This window comes from Phoenix dactylifera, chromosome 17 (genome assembly GCF_051530095.1).
Source record: "Phoenix dactylifera cultivar Ajwa chromosome 17, Ajwa_hap1_PhDact_Kaust_v1.1, whole genome shotgun sequence".
Classification (NCBI taxonomy): domain Eukaryota; kingdom Viridiplantae; phylum Streptophyta; class Magnoliopsida; order Arecales; family Arecaceae; genus Phoenix; species Phoenix dactylifera.
The window spans coordinates 12,015,307-12,035,376 of NC_143206.1; the positions used below are offsets into that span (position 1 = coordinate 12,015,307).

The 20,070-nt window shown below is 39.1% G+C and overlaps 4 protein-coding genes, 1 long non-coding RNA gene and 1 pseudogene across 6 annotated transcripts; 2 read left to right on the forward strand and 4 right to left on the reverse strand.

Moving 5' to 3' along the window:
• The first annotated feature begins 710 nt into the window (after window positions 1-710).
• On the forward strand, window positions 711-5,011 carry LOC120103888 (uncharacterized). The gene is made up of 5 exons (XM_089928215.1): window positions 711-1,469; window positions 1,577-3,232; window positions 3,323-4,179; window positions 4,525-4,591; window positions 4,697-5,011. Exons 2-3 carry the CDS (start codon window positions 2,180-2,182, stop codon window positions 3,557-3,559), a joined length of 1,290 nt encoding a protein of 429 aa, XP_089784341.1. The 5' UTR covers window positions 711-1,469; window positions 1,577-2,179; the 3' UTR covers window positions 3,560-4,179; window positions 4,525-4,591; window positions 4,697-5,011.
• A 1,653-nt stretch (window positions 5,012-6,664) lies between these two features.
• On the reverse strand, window positions 6,665-7,223 carry LOC149751046 (uncharacterized). The gene is made up of 3 exons (XR_016398903.1): window positions 7,159-7,223; window positions 6,826-7,086; window positions 6,665-6,740 (listed from the first exon to the last, which is right to left on the reverse strand). It is a non-coding gene; the product is annotated as an uncharacterized LOC149751046 (long non-coding RNA).
• Window positions 7,224-7,327: 104 nt separating this feature from the next.
• On the reverse strand, window positions 7,328-8,225 carry LOC149751047 (uncharacterized). The gene is made up of 3 exons (XM_089928045.1): window positions 7,785-8,225; window positions 7,509-7,672; window positions 7,328-7,430 (listed from the first exon to the last, which is right to left on the reverse strand). The coding sequence occupies exons 1-3, from the start codon at window positions 7,836-7,838 to the stop codon at window positions 7,328-7,330; spliced, it is 321 nt and encodes a 106-aa protein (XP_089784171.1). The 5' UTR covers window positions 7,839-8,225.
• Window positions 8,226-8,252: 27 nt separating this feature from the next.
• On the reverse strand, window positions 8,253-9,304 carry LOC108511891 (uncharacterized). Its single transcript, XM_089928219.1, has 4 exons — window positions 9,097-9,304; window positions 8,867-9,013; window positions 8,707-8,796; window positions 8,253-8,547 (listed from the first exon to the last, which is right to left on the reverse strand). The coding sequence occupies exons 1-4, from the start codon at window positions 9,121-9,123 to the stop codon at window positions 8,425-8,427; spliced, it is 387 nt and encodes a 128-aa protein (XP_089784345.1). The 5' UTR covers window positions 9,124-9,304; the 3' UTR covers window positions 8,253-8,424.
• Window positions 9,305-12,718: 3,414 nt separating this feature from the next.
• LOC148699637 (uncharacterized) lies at window positions 12,719-13,342 on the forward strand. Its single transcript, XM_088713535.2, has one exon. It carries the CDS (start codon window positions 13,014-13,016, stop codon window positions 13,161-13,163), a length of 150 nt encoding a protein of 49 aa, XP_088569661.2. The 5' UTR covers window positions 12,719-13,013; the 3' UTR covers window positions 13,164-13,342.
• Window positions 13,343-13,641: 299 nt separating this feature from the next.
• Window positions 13,642-20,062, reverse strand: LOC103711731 (putative nucleolar protein 5-2; annotated as a pseudogene). Its single transcript, XR_016398902.1, has 10 exons — window positions 19,849-20,062; window positions 19,432-19,511; window positions 19,281-19,322; window positions 18,775-18,954; window positions 18,512-18,676; window positions 17,993-18,193; window positions 17,606-17,902; window positions 15,002-15,202; window positions 14,780-14,914; window positions 13,642-14,257 (listed from the first exon to the last, which is right to left on the reverse strand). The product of XR_016398902.1 is annotated as a putative nucleolar protein 5-2 (transcript).
• Window positions 20,063-20,070: the final 8 nt, after the last annotated feature.

A 20,070-nucleotide genomic window follows, 5' to 3' on the forward strand; every position in this document is an offset into this window, starting at 1 on the left:
CTAACAGAGATGGGGAAGGTTTGCTACATGGAAGAAGATGAAGATGGGATAAATATTCTGGGATTTCTCTTGGCGCTTGTCATTGCTCTGGCGCTGATGGCCGTCTGCTTCCAACCTCGCCGGCGTGCGGTGGTCGCTGTCTATCCATACCGCTACTGAGGAATGGGAGGAGACGCAACTGCTGCAACTCTGGCCGGGAGACTTTTCGAATTTGGCTGTACGTTTTCATTTTTCCAATAAAAAATCTACCGAAAAAAGTTGTCGTTTTGATTCATTACGGAGGCATAAGCGCTAGAGAAGTTCTGTAAGAAATAAAAGAGTAGAGAATTTGATATCTATTTCTCGTTCTTTGTCCCTGCACTTCTCATGCTGCAGAAATTACTCAACGGCCGACCTGACGAATCTGTTTATAAATTTTAATAACACTAATAATGCTTATAGTATTTTAAGATAATATTTTACTAATAATGGTAATGGCATGTTAGTAAAAAAATAATATTTTTTTATTAATGATATTGTTAGAATCACCACCTGCCCCAGCACCCTAAGCTGGTAGGATAAGAAAGATTTATTTATAAGAGTGTAAAACAATATAAAATATATAAATAAATCTACCTCATTTTATAGGCTTAAATTTTTGGAGTAAGTGATGATTTAACATGGTATCAGCGCATAAGCTTTTGGAATAATTAGTGATTTTAATAAATATTTTTAAAATACTAATAGTGTTTAATAATATAGGGGAAACTAATCACCGGTCCAGTGTTGGACCGGAGTATAAGGAATAGTCCCTGTTGACCGAAAATGAAACTCCCGGTCCCGAGACTCACGAAACCATAATTTCCGGTCCCTGGGAGGAGAAATGTCCAAGAAAATTTGCCGAATATGCCCCGATTCAGTATTTTGAAGGCGGAAAATGGAGACGTTTGGAGTTTCCATATTCCCTGGCCAACGGAAGAGGAGATTCGGTTTGAAGGCGGGAGGAACAATGTCGTTTGGAGTTCTTTCGAATTTCCTGTTCGCGTGGCCAACGGAAGGCGGGAGAGGAAGACCGTTGGAATTCCAGAGAAGACTTTGGAGCTCCACAAGCATTCTGCTCTGTTCTTTGAGGTTCCAACGGACTGTAGGGCAGTCGAGGGCCAACGGAAGGCTTTTTGGTTTGATGTCCTCTGTTCTTTGGAGCTCCACAAGCATAGTTTTCTGTTCTGTCAGGTTCCAACGGACTGTATGCTTATCGGCCCAGCCAACGGAAGGATTTTTAGAGCAAGACCTCTGTTCTTTGGAGCGACACAAGCATAATCCTCTGTTCTTTCAACGGACTGTATGCTTATCGGGGGGCCAACGGAAGGCTTTTTAGAGCAAGGCCTCTGTTCTTTGGAGCGACACAAGCATAGTCCTCTGTTCTTTCAACGGACTGTATGCTTATCGGGGGGCCAACGGAAGGCTTTTTGGTTTGAAGGCGGGAGAAGGTGTGGGGAATTAACTTAACTGTTTCCATCTTGTTTCGTTTTGCCATAGGGTGTGGGGAATTAACTTAACTGTTTTCTTTGTTTATGAATGTCTTGTTCTGCTCCAGTGTGCCATCTTCTTCCGTTTTGCCTTAGGATGTGGGGAGTTAAGATCAGGTGGGCCTCTAACTTTGTTTTAACAGAGATATTTTGCTGATGTGCCTCTGATTCTGCACTCTTCATCTGACTTTGTTATAACAGAGCTGAGCTCCAAGAATTGTCGCCAAATCATTTGTGCTGATCCCTCCTATTTTCATTATGATGGCTTCAAAGAACAGTAGTAGCCCGGTTTTGATGGCCATTTGTTGTTACGGTAGCGAAGCTGTTATTATTTCCATCTGTGAGGACACAACTCTTGATCAAATATTCAAGAAAATAGTGGAAAGGTGGAGACATTTATCTTCTACAATGATAGAAATTAAGTTTTATATTCCAAACAAATCTAGAATGCTTGTTACGCTCATGAGCGATAAAGATGTTCATAACATGCATCAAATACATGTGAACTTAAATGCGGCAGTGATCGAGATGGTTGTACTCATTCTCCAAGCTTGATCAAAGCTGCTGATGTGGTAATCAATACCAGGTATTCCATATTTGAAATTTTATTTTGTTCATTTGAAGCTAAAAGAACATTAATAAGTGTGCTGAAATTATGTTTATCGTTTTGTATGGACAGTGGCTCATCCCATGGTGTTGAAATTAGTTGGAGATCCAAAAATATTTCAAAGAGTAGCTCAAGTAATTTTGTCCAAGTTGTTGAAGAGACGAGAGCTGCAATTGAAGAGGAAGGAAGTCAAAGAAATTCGTTGGATGCTTGGAAAAGTTGTATAGAGGGCGTTGGTCAGGAGTTCAGGAATGTCGAAACTCTTCGTGACAGCATTCGCAACTTTTGTATCGCAAATTGCAGAGATTTTGTGTTCATGAAGAACGATCGTGAGCGAGTTACTGTGGAATGTGCATATGAAGAATGTGAATGGCGTATCCATGCTTCTCGACTTGGTAATGGTGAAAAGTTTGCAATTAAAAAAATGAAGGGTAACCATACATGTGGAGGAGGGATGCAAGTCCGGTCGCATCCGAAGGCTTCAAAACGTTGGGTTTCGAACATTGTTAAAGATAAACTTCAAGATATGCTATTATATAAGCGGACTGACATTGTAAAAGATATTCGTCGGGAATATGGTGTTCAATTGCCGTATCATCAAGCTTGGCATGGTAAGGAGCTGGCTATGAAGGAGATTTATGGTGATAGATCGCTATCTTATGACCGAATTCGGTGGTATTGCGACGCCATTGTTCAAACCAACCCCGGCAGCATTACAAAGTACGAAACAATTGAAGGTCGATTCAGACGTCTGTTCATTTGTTTTCATGCTTCACTTTTGGGTTTCATAAAAGGATGTCGACCTCTAATTTTTATGGATGGGACATTTATAAAACATAAGGATGGGGGTGTATTGCTTGGCGCCACTGCCAAAGATGGCAACGATGATATGTTTCCTATAGCTTATGGTGTGGTAGATACAGAAACTGATGAGAACTGGGAATGGTTTTGCCAGATTTTCAAAAAAACTATTCATAGTTGCAGTGCGTATCATGGTCAAAAGTTCACATTTATGACAGATAGACATCAGGGAATTATTAAATCGGTGCCGAAGTACTTTCCTGGTTGCTACCACTCATATTGTATTCGTCATGTGAAAGAAAACTTCAAGAATCAGGTTTGCATCATAATATTGTAAATAATTTTAAGTAGAAAGTATCTAAGTAATATACCATCCGGTATGTCTGATATTTAATTGTGATCGCAGGTGGTTGTCCATTATCGTGCAGCTGACAGAAAGAGGCTGCTTGATTTAGTAAATGCTGTTGCGTATACTCCAAGGCTTAATGTTTTTCAAAAGCTAATTAGGAAGCTTACATCAGAAGCCCCTGGTGCTTCCACCTTTCTCCTACATGCCAACCCCGAGCATTGGGCAAACGCAATTTTTCCAGGTCCACGCTGGGGCACTATGACATCTAACGTGGCTGAGTGTTTTAATAGTTAGATCTTGGAGGCTCGTCATCTGCCTATCCCTCATATGGTTGACCATATCAGGCTTCAAATTATGCAGATGATGCATGAACGACGTAATCAAGGATATAGCATTCAAACCCACCTATGTCCAGATGCTGAGAAAGTGTTACATAAAAATGCAGAAGATGGTCGGAGATTATCCGTGTTTACGTCCAACATAATGATATATGACGTAAAGAATACAAACTACTCATACAAAGTTGACCTCCAGAATTGCAGCTGCTCTTGTGGCGAGTGGCGAATCTTCGGCATGCCATGTAAGCATGCTTGTGCTTGCATCGAGAAGGCCGGCAGATCCTTGTACCAATTCACTGACATTTGGTTCCAAGTTGAATTGTATAGAACAACATATGCCGAAGCAATTAATCCAATTCCTGATATTGAGGAGCCGCACAGTGCATCTGAAGAGATTCACATTCTACCCCCTATGAAAAAGACACGTCCTGGCAGGCCTAAAAAGAAGAGAAGACCTTCTCAAGTTGAGTTAGTACGTGATATGAGATGTGGACGATGCGGGAAGCTTGGGCACAACAGAAGGACATGTAATGAGGTCATACTGTAAACAATATGGTGCTCTACTATACATTGAAGGTATGGAACACCTTTGGCACACCCTTGGCACACCCTTGGCACACCTTTTGCACACCCTTGGCACACCTTTGGCACACCTTTAGCACACCATTGCATACAGTTTCAATCCCATGGCACGCCATGGCACACCCTGTATTCTTATTATAAATGCCATTATACACCATGTTTTTTAATAGAAATCTGAAGAAGAAAAAAAACATCGCTTTAAGCTCTGTGCACACAGTTACCTGTTACCTGCTTCTCTGCACACAGTTACCTGTTACCTGCACTCAGATATGGTTTCTGTGCACACTTAAAACTTAAGCAATCTGATTTTTTTTCCCTTTACTTATCTGGTACTTTCAGATTCTAGATGGTCTAAAAGTGGTGCAATTGCAATGGCCAAATGCTTATCGATGGTGCAATCGAGAATGTATGCCTAACCTTTCATGTTTATGTTTCTTTTTCTTTGCCTTTCTAATTTATGCTGCAAGTTCACATTACTTATATTTAGTAAATTTTTCCATTGTCGTCGCAGATGGGGAAGGATGTGGTGACGTTGTAGTAAAGGAAGACCTTTTGAAGTAAAGGAAGTTGATTGTTGATGTTGTCAACTAATACAAATTTTGGATTATTTCAGAATTTATCAATGTAGAATACTATTAAGTTTCTTTTTCATATTAATTTGTTGATGTTAGCTGATGCTATGCCTTTTTGGGTGGCTGATTTATGTGGAGAGACCTTCTGTTGACTGGAATTGTTCAAAGAAAGCTTTTTTTTTTGGGCTAACTACAATATTTGATATATAAACATGGTGTGCCATGGCACACCATGCAACACAGTTTCAGATCCCCTGGCACAGCAGTGTTGCTTGGTTCATTAAGCTTGAAACATACTTAACAAAGTTAAGTTAAGGATTCCGATTTATGTAGAGTATGGCGCATACTTGATTAAACTGAAAACACACTTAATTAACCTTGGCACACACTAAATTTATCCCCAAACACAGTTTTCTGCTTTTTGCACACAGTTTAACGATTACTGCACACAGATATGTGCCATGTGCACATAGTTAAGTTAAGCATTTCCTAATATGTAGAAATAATGGAATCAGTTACAAGAACGTCCTACACACTTATTATTGTAAGCCTATTGTATGGCGCATACTCGATTATGCTTGAAGCACGCTTAATTAACCTTGGCACACACTAAATTTATCTCCGAACACAGTTTTCTGCTTTTTGCACACAGTTTAACGATTACTGCACACAGATATGTGCCATGTGCACATAGTTAAATTAAGCATTCTGCTCTGTGCACACAATTTATTGTTTACTGCACACAGATATGTGCCATTTGCACACACTTATTATTGTAAGCCTAGAGCATGGCACATACTCAATTAACCTGGAAACATACTTAATTAACCTTGGCACACACTAAATTTATCCCCAAACACAGTTTTCTGCTTTTTGCACACAGTTTATCGATTACTGCACACAGATATGTGCCATGTGCACACAGTTAAGTTAAGCATTCTGCTCTGTGCGCACAGTTTATCGATTACTGCACACAGATATGTGCCATTTGCACACACTTATTATTGTAAGCCTAGAGCATGGCACAAACTCAATTAACCTGGAAACATACTTAATTAACCTTCGCACACACTAAATTTATCCCCGAACACAGTTTTCTGCTTTTTGCACACAGATTATCGATTACTGCACACAGATATGTGCCATGTGCACACAGTTAAATTAAGCATTCTGCTCTGTGCACACTTACAATATGAACGACAGTTTCAATACTATCTGATTTTTGACCTGTACTTCCCATGGCACAAAATCATATGATAGCGGCACGGCATGGCACAGTTAACATATGTCTATTTTATAAATCACTTACAATATGAACGACAGTTTCAATACTATCTGATTTTTGACCTGTACTTCCCATGGCACAAAATCATATGATAGCGGCACGGCATGGCACAGTTAACATATGTAACTAGACATTTTATAAATCACTTACAATATGAACGACAGTTTCAATACTATCTGATTTTTGACCTGTACTTCCCATGGCAGAAAATCATATGATAGCGGCACGGCATGGCACAGTTAACATATGTAACTAGACATTTTATAAATCATTACAACCAATTTAGAGCACGACAAGATAGACAATAATGCCAATCATCTCAATAATACAAATGTATTCATCATAACTGTCTCATTGTTACATTACACAAAAAAAGAAAATGTAGGAGTAGGTTGCCTGCTCTAATCTCTCTTTCTACATATCTTCTCATACCAATTCCAGAAACTATCATTTGTACTGCAATGGTCATTCAACAAAATATTGCCTGCAACCCAGCTTCTATATAAAGAGGGATCCTTGAACTGTTCCAGCAATGGTCTCGAAGTGCCCCGTGTTAGTTCCTCCGCATGCATGAGCAAGTATACCCCACAGTCGAGAGTATCCGGCATTTGCTGTGGACACTCTCGAATTTCATGAATGATAGTTTCCGGGATATGGTATCCTACGCAGTCGCTTAGCCAAAATCGCAGAAATGATGCCTACATGGATGTGAAGAATATATTATTTTTAATGTACCTGTGAATACAAAAAAAAAATGTAACAAATCTTTCAACTGACACTCACAAATTTAATATTATAGTTTGCATCATTGAAGCTCCACATAGAATTGTAGCATTGAAAACACTGCTGCTTCAAGTCCAAAACAAGTAAATACCAATGCCATTCCATATTCATTGGAATGAATAGATATCTATAGTTTTGGAGATCGCAGAGTTCTATGTCCCCTAACCATTTTATAATACTAGGCTGCAAGGACTGTAAAATACTTTTCGTAACATCAGCAGTTACCTCACCAATGCACAATAGATGTCGATTCACGGCAGCCTACAAAATTCATTATGTCAAAATACACATAATTTGTAGGAGAGTCTTAAAAAATTTTGGGTGATTCAAAACCTGTATTTCACAGCGCAAGAATATAGATAGGTTATCAACAGACTCAGTCTTTTCTCGATGCCAAAGCTCCATGACACGAAAGTAAACATTGACGACCTGCATTTATTAAAAGAACTTCATCAAATAGAACCGTTGAGAAGAGAAATACATGTGAGGTATATGTCTTCAATTAACCTACATCACTGCGTAGTGGCCCATCATGTAAGAGCTGCTCTATAGCATCACCGTTGCATGATGGTTTCAAAGTATCTGCATCCTCCCAAATGGTGTGCCTACAAAATTCATTCCAATATTTAAGCTACTTACATAGTGATAAATGTGAAATTGCAAACTTAATTTAGGTAACTTACTCCATGTGATTTTCTTGAAGGAAGAAATCAATAGCTTCTTCATGGTACATAGGGAGCACACCTTCCCCCTTCCCGTAATACGTATGTTTCCTTGCCATTTTCAGTTTACTCTTTGGCGTCTCCACTCTTTCAACATCAATGAATTTAGTGGTTTCTTCTAAAAGCTAAGTGAAATGAAATGAGAATACAACAATTTTACTTACCAAAGAACATGATATGGATTAGCAAATTGCATATGTACGCAGAATATTTAAGGAACAGAACAAATTTGTATACCTCTATAGGGGGTGATGTTTCTTTGTCAAGTGGAATTGACTTGCGGAGCTCCATAAGTGCAGTAGTGATAGGCTCCAATAATTTACTCGACCGAGTGGGCAAATCCTCCTTTTTAATTGCTAGTGCCCTACTACCTTCACCTAGAGAGGCTATTTTTTGTTTCTTTTTTGCCCTTCTATAAGTATTTGGAAAGTGTGCTATGGCCTTTGCTTTCTCTGTTGCCTTTCGCTCACGTGCTCCAAACTTCACGCGCCGGCATAAGGAGGAAACATATTTCGTGGAGATAGGTCCACCTTCTTTCTCACCCTCAACATCAGTGGGCCAAATAACCTGATAACAATATGCATTTCATCTAATAAACAAGATAGTATAATGATAAAAAAAAATTTTATCAAAATCAAATAATTACATACCTCTACCTCATCTGCACTATCCTGAATCTCATCTTTCTCCACTACACTTTTGTCCTTAGCTTCAACTGCAGTATGCTCTTCACTCACCTAATAATGAGTTGTATTTAAGAAATAACAACAACCATGATCCCCACGACAACATAGTTAATAATTCATCAAACATTGCTTACCTCGGTAAAATCTGTATCATGCTTAACATTTTCGTCATCCACTAAGAGACCATTATCTCAGAGGACCTTCTCAATTCTGGACACCCTCTTATCAACCAAAAACAAATACCTCTCAGCCACTTTTAAGCGGGTATGTAAGCTTTCCAATGTAGGTCCTTCACTCTGGCTGGATGATGGAAACTAAAACAACACAATTATCCAATTTAGAGTATGTCTTTAACTAAGTGCCACCAAATGAAATTAAATGTGTACCAAGTGGTTATAAGGTTGTGCCGCAAAATAAAAGGTGCGTGCCATATGGAAATAAATATGTGCCAAGTACTTGTAAATGTGTACTACCTGACTTATCTCTTTCGGAGCTTCTAATAGTGGCCTTCCTCGCGAGAGAAGGTGCAACTCCTCCTCTCTAGGCTCTAGCTTCTCGATCACCTGTCGCAAGCAAAAACTTAAGCTTGCATCATGTAAAAATAAATGTGATGTTACAAATTAATATTCAAACCTGAAATTTTTTTAAGTTCTTCATAACTTTGGCAATCACGTCCACCTTGCGAGGAAATTTGGCATTGCTCCAACGCAACAGACGTGGATACATAAACGGTGGCCGGTGGCTGCCTAAAAGGATATTCGAATGCTCAACAGCCCATACCTGCCAAAAAACAATGTGAACATCAAATTTCAACACAATACATATCTTAACAATGAAATTTAAAAAAATATAAAGATGCTTACCACCAAAGCCACCGTGCATCCATCCATATATCCACCAGATCCATTCCCGCTGATGTTCCTTCTCCTGACACTCTCGGATATAGTAGGTATCTGCTGCCGAATAAAAGCAAAAACGGCAAGACCCCAACTATATGAACCTAACCGCCCTAAATCATCAATATATGAACATAATGCCTTTGGAACATTGTAGTGTACAGTTGGAAACAGAATAGTGACAAAAAGGTATAAAACTCATAATTTGGTAAAATCCTCTACATCTCGTCGTCCTCTTTTTCCAACTAGTAATTGTAATCTATTTTCTATTGCATCCCTACCGGCCTTTTTGTGGTCACCATCAAAAAAACGGGTGATAAGGTCAGAAGTAACCCTCCCCTCTCTATACAATTCTACTTCATCACCCGTGGCACTCAAACCAAGGATGAGTGCAAACTCACTCCCTAAAAAAGGCACTAAAACTTTACCAAACCAAAAACCTTCGTCGACATCATCCCAAAAAGAGAGCAAAGTGTCTAGGACAGGCCTACTCTGCTTGATATAGGGCAAACTTAGCATATGTCCAAAAGGAGTTGCGGTTACCCTATCATTCTGCTCCCGAGACATAGACTGCACAAGGGTGGCAATAAATTGGACATAGCGGCTGAAGTAGCACCTTCCATTGACCATATTATTCGGGCCAACAGAACATGCTTTCCCTCTACTCTAAATTGGAGCCATATCAAATGTCTGCATCAAAAATAATAATGAAACACGTTATCCATAAAACAAATCTTTCAAGAATGCATTGTCAAACAAATAATAAACATCAAATTAAGAATCACTGCAGGGTAAAATTAAAGAAAACAGCAACCTTATATCATGTATTCGCAGGAAACTATACCAATATATCACCTACCAATAATCTTCTCTGGGCGAAATCAATAATCGATTCCATAGCATTCAAAAACGAAATCAAAATATTATTCCGAACAAAAAAAATGGAAAGCAAGAGAGATTACAGTTTACCTTCCACTATAGCCAGCATTATGGTTCTCAAAAAGTAAGAACAAATTTTTCCTAAGCCAAATCAATATTTCATTCCGTAACATTCAAAACCCAAAAGAAAAATTTCTTCGGAAAATAAATTTGGGAAGCAATATTGATTAGGGTTTAGCTTCGATAATAGCAAGCATTATGGTATCCACTAGCATTGGGCGAGCGGAACCTTACCTGCGATTCGGAATGCTTATCGGGGCGGACTCGATCGGCAGGAAGACGACTCCATCGACTGGAAGAGGACTCCGTCGACACGAACAGGAATCGTTCGAGAGGAAGAAGAAGAAGGGGTTCTTTCCGAAGGCGAGAAGAGAAATTCTTTCGGTCGAGAGGGAAAGGAAGACGAAGAAGGGTTTCTTCCTGGGTACAGAGGAAGAAGAAAATGAGAGGAAGAGGAAGAGGACTCGCCCGAGCGGAAGAGGAGCAAAGGAAGCCGGAAAGCCCAACGGATGAATAAAGGGTAGTTTCGTCACCATTTAGAAAGCCAAAAACTCTCGGGACCGGGAGTTTCATTTTCGGTCAACAGGGACTATTCCTTATACTCCGGTCCAACACTGGACCGGTGATTAGTTTCCCCAATAATATATTAATGCTTATTTTCTGATAAGCAACCCTATTTTGTTGGACGATTATAGCAGTTGTACCCACATCCCACTGGAATTTGACGGGTGCCAACTGCCAAGTAAAGCGATGGTCTTCAAATGTGAATGTTTTAGTATCAAACTATTCTCCAGTGATTGAAGTTAGGTCCCAAAAGGTCAGATCAGAAAAGATAAAGACTTTCTGATGGGAGTGGACATACCAGAACGAAAAAATAAATTTGCACTTGCCCTTAAAAAAAGTACTTCACATAAGTCTAAATTTTAGATGGTATAAGCTTAGTAATCCTTGGGGCGAGTCGGCGAACGTGGATGTCACTTTCTTCTCGTTTCTTTATTGATATGTCTGTAATTTATCCTGTTCTTCGCTATGAATGCTAGATGATTTTGCATCACTTTCTTCTCTTTTCTTTCTGTAATTTATTGTGTTATTTGCTATGAATGCTAGATGTTTTCGCATCAGCTGGTGAAAAAGCTTGAAGTCTTTTTCATCATACATACATACATACATACATATACATTCATGTAACATCGATTTCTCTGAACTTATAATTATCTGTTTAATAGATGGAAAAGAGAACCGATCTAGGATATTTATTGCAATAGAGGGGAATGGGTTGGCAAATGGTCTACTGGAGAAAGTATCATCTGCAGTTCTTGATTTCTATAACAAGTGAATGATACATATACCTAACTAATCTAATTATTGTGACGAATTGTTACTTTGGCTGCTAAGACATGCCCATGTAAGGTTGCAGAAACAAGCATAGGAGTTCTATTGGCATGTGGAAGAAGAGTATAAGTTTTTTCAGAACAATGGGAGAATAAAATAAAGACTCATATATGTATATAAGTGCATCGAACCATCTCGTTGACCTCTAAATCAAATGATATCAGAAATTTATAATAATGACGAAAAACAATTAGCTGGCTGTCAAGATAAATTAAGTTTTTTAATACAATTTAAACACCACAAACCAAGAACCTGCAAAAAAGAAGACTTTGCGTAGGACGTTGTATGATTGGTTTAGCTATATCGAATGCTATATCTTTTGCTGAATTCATGAATGGTTTATGATTTCATGTGGTTTAGGATTCTTGAGTGCTATGATACGCAACCGGGTGCAAGCAACCCTGCTAATTTTTAGCCGCATGAGCTGCCAATTTTGGTGCTCTAATTAGCCATTCATCTTGAGGTTTAGTGGTCATAGGTTCGGTCCACAGCTTGCCAGCCTTTAACTTGGCATTACTTCCAACAAAGAAGAAAACTAATCTCGCAAATAACACATTCCAAGTCCATGAAGTATCTGCCAAGCCAATATAGCCCCACATTAGGTTTCATTAATGCAAAAAGGATCCAAATTTCTTCCTTTTGCACCTCAAAAAAAATGATCCTCAGCATGTGCAATGCATGCCAGCTGAATTGGACTAAATTAAAAAGATTAATAGATGTTTGTTTTTAATGGTAGAACAGATAGCGAGAGAGAAGAAACTATGACAAGAAAATAATTAACAAATTATCCACAGGATGTTAGACTAGTGTGAACATGTGGCCATGCATTTTAGACGTTCAAATGGATGAATCGGTCCAAATTTGACCAACGCTGGAATTTTGTGCTCCAAAAGTCTGTCTTACCTTACTTTATATAATGCAAATTTCTAAAATGATGTGGACGTCCATAAAAAGAAGCTATATTCTACACCGCGTGCACCAGATGGCTCATTTTTTAGCAATGCACTAAAATAAGCAGCTTAATGAAAAGAGTTATACTCTATAACCAACTCTTTCCATCAAACAAATAGAGGTTTTTCCAAAAAAAACAAGAATTTTTAAAAGAATTATACGGATCGATAACCGAAGAATTCATCAGCTTTCATGGTAGCTCAATTTTTTATCTTCTAGGATATCAATTGTAGCTGAAACCCCCAACTTATCATGGACTTCTCTTTTAACAAATCTCGGAACATTATCTTCTCTATTTCAGAAAAATCTCAATCTCTTTTAAAGACCCATCCAACCTTGTTGACTCCAGTGCGGTCTTCTCCAGTCAATAAGCTACACTAGCTGCACCGAAAACGAACATCGATCGTGATGTTTGACGTCGTCACGACCGACTACAAAGAAGCTTCATGACGAAGGGACGGAAGTTTCGAGGTCGAGAAAACCACCATGGCTCTTTGAACTCTCAGCATTTTCATCATAAGCCACTGTCTACTTCCTAGAGATCCATCCCTCTCTCTCTCTCTCTCTCTCTCTCTCTCTCTCTCTCTCTCTCTCTAACAGAGATGGGGAAGATTTGCTGCATGGGAGAAGAGGAAGATGGGATAAATATTATGGGATTTCTCTTGGCGCTTGTCATTGCTCTGGTGCTGATGGCCGTCTGCTTCCAACCTCGCCGGCGTGCGGTGGTCGCTGTCTATCCATACCGCTACTGAGGAATGAGAGGAGACGCAACTGCTGCAACTCCGGCCGGGAGACTTTTCGAATTTGGCTGTACGTTTTTATTTTTCCAATAAAAAATCTACCGAAAAAAGATGTCGTTTTGATTCATTACGGAGGCATGAGAACTAGAGAAGTTCTGTAAGAAATAAAAGAGTAGAGAATTTGATATCTATTTCTCGTTCTTTGTCCCTGCACTTCTCATGCTGTAGAAATTACTAGACAGCCGACCTGGCGAATCTGTTTATAAATTCGCATTGCAATCGTCGAAGTTTCAAAAGATTCGCTGCTTGTAATAATTTAAACACTTGAGCTTTAATTTATCTTTAGATTTTATTAAATCTCATTTTAAATTTCTGGATGCAAACAGATGCCTTCTTGAGATCTAACATTAGGCTTCAACCATGCAAGGAGCTGTTCTTGCAGAGCATCACAGCCAGATAATATAAACAATTAAAAAACAACAACACCACATCATCAATCCAAAGTACCATAACAACAATAGTTAAATATTTACAGACGTATCTATCTTGGAATCTAAAGAAGTACCCAAAATTGCAGATCCCTGTCACTCATTCCCTCCCATACACATCATCACTCATCCTTCTTGTCTTTCTTCTTCTTTTCCTTTTTCCTCTTTCCTGTTGCTGCTGCTGCTTGTTCCTTTGTTTGGTTGCTAGGCTCCTCCTCTGCCTCAGTTTGCTCTCTTCTTCTTCTTCTTTTCTTTTCTGCTGGGCTCCTCTTCAGCTTCTGGCAAAACAGCCAGACCACCATTCTCCAACCTTGCAGTACCATGGCCTTCAGCTTTCTTCTTCTTTTTCTTTTTCTCCTGCTCTTCTTCTGCCTCAGCTGCAGCAGTCTGATGATCCCTTTGTAATTGGGTGCTTGCTATATCAGCCTTATTTTTCTTCTTCTTCTTCTTCCTTTTCTCCCCATCATCGACACCCCCTTCTTTCAAGGTAGCTTCGTCAGCTGCCTCTACTTCCTCATGCTTCCTCTTTCTAGGTCGTGCCACCACCTGTTCATCAGCCGACCTCTCAGCTGGTTCGGTGCTCTGGCCGAGTACTAGATCAGCTGAGGGATTGTAAGTCTGGACATGCAAGGAGACACCAATTAGAGGAAGTTGATGCTGCAAGTTTTGGTTTTCCGGGTAGTTGTGGAGAAATGAGGTCCTGAGGTGCAGGCATAAATCTAAAAAGAGGTTTATTTATAAATTCAATTTCCTTTTTATATTAGTTTTTGGATACAAAAAGGAAAGTTCAACAAAGAAATTGATGATCAAGATGCCATACATAAAAAATAGTTCCACCATCCTCAAAGTTGAAATTGCTAGATATTTTAACCTACTGTCAAAGTTGAGCGGTTGTCAAAGTTGAGCGGTTTATATATAACTTAAAAGTTTGAGGCCGTAGAACATCCTAATAAATACTAGATCATGATTCTTCTATAAACTATAATATTAAGAGTTCTATGCAAGAACTTTCACCAAGGTGGTAGAAAGCTAATGATCAAAAAACACAGAGGCAAATGAGGTCACATGACCAACTATCAGAAGATCATAGAAAAACTGTCATAAATGGGAACGAATCAAGTGAGAGTACAACAACCATACCTTTGCTGGAGTAATCAGAGCCCCTGCACCCTTCTTTCGGTCCTTGTCATAGAACTCGATCTTGGGCTTGCCTTTAGTTGAGCCAGCAGAACGACCCAATTCTCTGCCCTCAAGAACTCTTAAACGGGCCTCGAGCTATTTGCAAGCACAAGGTACGAATACCAATTTTAGGACAACTGGTGTATGGGATAACATAGTAGTGGTTTCTTGCACAAACGTTACCTTAGCTCGATTTTCCAGTCCCATAGTGTTGTCTTGACTATCGCCAAGGGCATCATATCGAATGGCCAATGCAGCTTTTGCGGCAAGGGAACGAGAAATCTTCCCCTTGAGCTTTGGGGCTGCCTGACCAATTAAGGATGCATGGAAGATAAGCCCATACTTTGGTGTAGCATGCTTTGTCTTCAGAGCTCTAAACAGGGCCTGCAAATTAGAGACAAGAAGAAAATTAGGATTGTTGCTGATTGCAAAGTTATGGTAATAGGAAAGAATGGCGGCATATTAGAGACTGCCAGTCATGGAAACACAAATAATTGGAGCGTGTGAAAGAAGATGTATGAGATTATATTCTTTAAGAAAACAGAGTCAGAAAGACAATTAAAGTTACATTGCCAAAGTATAGACCCTAATAAATTAGAAAAATTGAGAGTTGTCAGATGGTAGATTGTATCAAAAAGCAGATAAAATGTTTTTGGAGTCTGAAGCAAGTGGTGTTGTTCGTATAAAATAACATGGTAAGGGAATAACCAGGTCATCTATGGGGTCTATGATAAAAATTGTCTTGTTTCAAGTAGTGGCCTAGAAAAAAAATTGAAGACTTGGAAAGATACTACATGGTGGTGGGAAAAAATCTTACTGAAGCTAAATATGGCATACAATAAGTTAAGATGAGGGATAACTACAGAACAGATGGATGAAGGACATGCTAGAAAACTAAACAGGGCTTTTATTGGGGTCATGACTATCAATGTAAAAATTGCACTCTTCTAGGCACATTTCTAGATTTTAAACAATATTATGTAACAGAACAACTAAAGAAGAGGTTAACATGCGAGAAATATCCAATGCAAGATGATTATTGGATTATCAGCATATAACTGGAAAAAGAACCTATGTACAAATTGCACCATCAATCATGGCATTAAATTACAAGGCAAAATTTAAAGATATGGAAAAGGTTTATAAAGAACAAAAAATATCAAACAATTTTGAAACCAACAAAAGTATGTACACAAAAGCTCAACTAGGGCTGCAATGGACTGGGTTGGCTCGTGACCTGACCAGGTTATAACCCGGCTTGAAGACTCACGGGTTGAATCTGGATCAATACCAGATCCATTCTGAAAATTGAGTCAGGTCTGGTTTTGTAAATCCCTGTCGACCCCAAATCGATCCAACCTGTATATTACCTTGGTCTAATGCAGGTCAGCTCCCAGGTCAACCAGACCACTGAACTTGATGTGACTCAACCCATAGAACTGTCTCCTATAAAAACTGCTAAACTCAATTCCACGAGCCCCTTTCCCATTTCTTTGCAAACCCGATCCCCTCAATCCTGCCTCTAGGCCATTGCTGCCTCAGCCCTTCTCAATGGCACATGGGCACTCCAACTTCCATGCCCCTCCCCTCACCACAACAGCATCACAACAATGACGACGCCTGATAACTTTCTCTTCCTCTCACCTGGACCCTCCCCCCCTCCCAGCTATGCCTCCTCCGTTAGGCTCATCAGGGGACAGAATCAAGTCCTACACTTGTCTAAGCATTTTTAAGAAATGGATGCTTTAGGGAATGGTTTCCCTCAAACCCTATTTTAAGATCGTTAGCATGCAACTACCTTGCTATCAAGGGGAATTTTTGTTGCTTGTTTCACCATTGTTCTTGAGGCTGCAGGCTTTCAATCTTTAATTTTGCTTCAAATGCCTTTTCCCCCGAGTTCCAAGTGATAATGGAATTGAATGCCACAAAAGTTTTGCTTGTGTCAGGGTCTTATTATCCTCTTTGCAACTTTGAATATTTTCTTTTGCTTTATCTTGTAGAAGGGGACTTCGTGCTGCTTTTCTTGACTAGCCCATGACCTGTCGCACTATTATCATTATCTTAGAGGCCTAAGACTAGATTTTATAGCATGTCTAACCAATGATGATCTATTGTGTCTAGGAACCAAACTCAAACTTGACCTATTTGTAACCTAGTGTAGAATAAGCCAAACCCCGCCAAGCAAGCTCACCCAAACCCATTTTTTAAATCCTTACTACTAGATCAATTTATTTGCTAAATGAGAACCAAAAAATCTTTTTTAAGGAAAAAAAATCCACTGTTTTGCAGGAAAACTTCGCAAACCCCTTGTGGTTATATCCTACAAATTTCCTTAAAATAAATTCTTCCCAACCTATACTTTCACTGTTAAAATTGCACCAGATACAAAAATTTGAGAGATATGTGATCTCATTTGCATACCTAGCCAGTCCTATCATGTATAGAAACACTCATACAGAAGGTGGTTTTTTTTGGTACAGTGCGAAGTAAACAAAGGCCATGCTAAGCATAAATTGGCTGAAGAGAAATTGACAAATGGTCAAACTGTAAAACCATTAAAGGAAGTGCAAAGTCTACAGTAAGAGTAATACCAAACTGGCACATAGCTTATGTTAGAAGTAATGCAAGGTCCATGTTCACATGTCAATAAAAGTATGGTATGACATGACTACATTACTATGAAAGACCAGATTACTTATGTCCGTCAACAAGCTTATCTTCTTAATCAATAATATGCAACCAAAATAAATCCCCCGTAAGCTTAATGGCATTTAATGCAAAGCATACCTTCTCTGCACCAAGAATCTGAACAGTGCTGCCAGGTTGCTTTGCTAGATTCAATAAACTACCACCATGAGCAATAAGACGAGCTCCAACAAGTTCCCCAACAAGAGCAGTCAGATTTGGCGCAATAGTATTCATTCTGCTTCTCAGGTAATCATACAGCTGAGCTCTGTACTCTGAAAGAGCTAACACTTGGTCACAAAGGTCTCTGATATTTGCTAAGTCTATATCACTAACTTCTGTCCCCATGGATATCACTGCTGCCTCTTTCAGCTCTGCTTCAGTCTCCTCTGACAATATCTGTTGGAAACACAAATAATAACAAATAGTTAGCATCTATCATATTCACTTCTCCTTTCTGCTAATGAGCTAAAGGTTATGAAGGTTTGCCTCAGAGAAATCAAGATCTACTGCATTTGTACGATTGCCCATCAGCTTAACTGCTTTTGCATATTGAATGTTATCCTGTATAAGTTTAGCAAGTTCTGGAAAATGCCATCCATACCATTCACGAACTCTCATGGCATAAGTATTAAGCTCTTTATCAAGATCATCCAACAAGCCAATGGCCTGAATAATCATTGTATCCACCTGTAGAGTGAAATAAGTTCTTAGTCATAGCATGATGATAAGAGTAATTAATAAATGAAATATGACAAACACAAACATAACATATACAAATAAAGTGAATTCCCAAAGTCCTGGATTTGTTTCTCTGCATGATTGCAGTTCAGGTGTCACTCATATAGAAGGACAGATATATGTGTTCTCAAATAATCACTGTTGTAAATTACTTAGACATGGATGAAGAAGTGAATTTGAAGGCAAAATTGAATACTATAGTGGACTGAATGATAAATGACTGGATTTTTTTCTGTAAGAAGGAAGCAGATGATAAAAGAATTTTACCTTATCAGGGCTGAATTTCAGCTTGTACCTAGATAGGCTATGCGACAAACCCAAGCTCATTGGAGCTAAATCTTGCACCGCTAACCAAGATATGAGTTCTGTAAGCTGGCTTCTTAGTCCCCTCATTAGCTCCATGACAGCACTGTTGTGAAGGCAGTCTATTTTCTGAAAATTAACAATTAACAATTATATTATGAAATATGAGATATTGAGAATGTGCAGTTGTTGTATTTAAATATGGACACATAGATCAATTAGGTTACCAGTTTTTCTTTAATTGCATTTCCAAGTTTTGAATCGGCAACAGCTAATGTTTCACCTTCACAGTGAGCACGCAAAAACTTGCGGAGGCCCTTGCTAGGTTTACCATCAATTAATAAGGTTACTGTGGATAAAGCTTCTGAAGTGTTCTCGAATTTACTGAAAGCTTTCAGCTTCACTACCTGATGAAGCATGAAAAGACTGAAAGCTTAGTGGATACCCAAAGAAAAAGAAGGCATAACATGGCAAAGAAGACAACAGGTCCAGAACAACCATTCAACAAATACTCAAGTGCAAAATAAATGCATGAGCACCCATAAAAGACTTGACTCTTAGTAAAGATAACCCACACAACAGAGTTCCATTCATCAATTATCAATCACATTACCATACAACATCCTCAAGGAAAGGCTAGCAAAGATTTTTTAAAGAAGGTCAATTTTGTTAAAAAAAGTGTTTTCTAAGGGAAAAAAAGAAATATTCAGATCGCAGAAATGAATGAAGTAACCTTTCTGGCTGATTCTGATGTTGAAAACTCCTTCCACAAATCCTGGCATGTTAAAAAAAAAGGAATCAATAAAACAGAAAACAGATTAATATATTGAGCAATAAATATAAGAAGACCAGCCCGTGGACAAAGAAAAGAATGGTCTCATCACCTCAACTCTGTCGAGCTTCCCTTCATCTAATACTTTGAACAGGGCAAAGCCCGCCGGAGTTTCGAACAGCACCAGCATCACTTAATAATCCCAATCAACCGCACCGAATCAACCAATAGAAAGCAAAAAATAGAAACATCAATCCCGTATACCATTAGAAACCACATACTAAAACACCATTCACCCAAAAAAAAACTAAGGAAAAATCCCGACAAAGCGTTTTCTAAACTTAGGAACAGAAGAACGAGGGATTCAGAAAACAAAGAGATTTAGCGTCCAAGAAGCATGCCATTTGAGCCAAAAGTAATCAAAACGGCCAGAAGGTTTCGTTTCCCATGGGTTCGAATCGAAGGGTTCAGGGTTTAGGGTTTATGAATCGTGACAAGAAGGCGAATCGAGGAGATGGAGAGAAAATACCTCAGCCTCGTAGGAGAAGAGGGCTTAGGGTTTGGGTCGGCGACGATTCCTGAGCTCTCGGGAAGGAGAAAGGAGAGAGCTTTACCTCTCTCTCTCTCTCTCTCTCAACAATAGAGGAGGCGCCGTAGGAGAGAGAGGTAGGGGGTTTAGCGGGGGTTTATACGAACCAGAAGGGGCAAGCCTTGCGGTGGGTGGAGAACCGAATCACACCGTTGGTATGAG

Bases quoted from the DNA above. Each gene is read 5' to 3' on its own strand.
- LOC120103888 (XM_089928215.1), top strand. From the start codon at position 2,180: ATGGACAGTGGCTCATCCCATGGTGTTGAAATTAGTTGGAGATCCAAA. The intron at 3,233-3,322 runs GTTTGCATCATA...TTGTGATCGCAG, and splicing joins AAGAAAACTTCAAGAATCAG to GTGGTTGTCCATTATCGTGC.
- LOC149751047 (XM_089928045.1), bottom strand. From the start codon at position 7,838: ATGGAGCTCCGCAAGTCAATTCCACTTGACAAAGAAACATCACCCCCT. The intron at 7,673-7,784 runs GTATACAAATTT...CATTTCACTTAG, and splicing joins AAACATCACCCCCTATAGAG to CTTTTAGAAGAAACCACTAA. The intron at 7,431-7,508 runs GTAAGTTACCTA...TGAATTTTGTAG, and splicing joins CTTCAAGAAAATCACATGGA to GCACACCATTTGGGAGGATG.
- LOC108511891 (XM_089928219.1), bottom strand. From the start codon at position 9,123: ATGGATGGATGCACGGTGGCTTTGGTG. The intron at 9,014-9,096 runs GTAAGCATCTTT...GTTTTTTGGCAG, and splicing joins GATGCACGGTGGCTTTGGTG to GTATGGGCTGTTGAGCATTC. The intron at 8,797-8,866 runs GTTTGAATATTA...TGCTTGCGACAG, and splicing joins AGAACTTAAAAAAATTTCAG to GTGATCGAGAAGCTAGAGCC.
- LOC148699637 (XM_088713535.2), top strand. From the start codon at position 13,014: ATGGGGAAGATTTGCTGCATGGGAGAAGAGGAAGATGGGATAAATATT.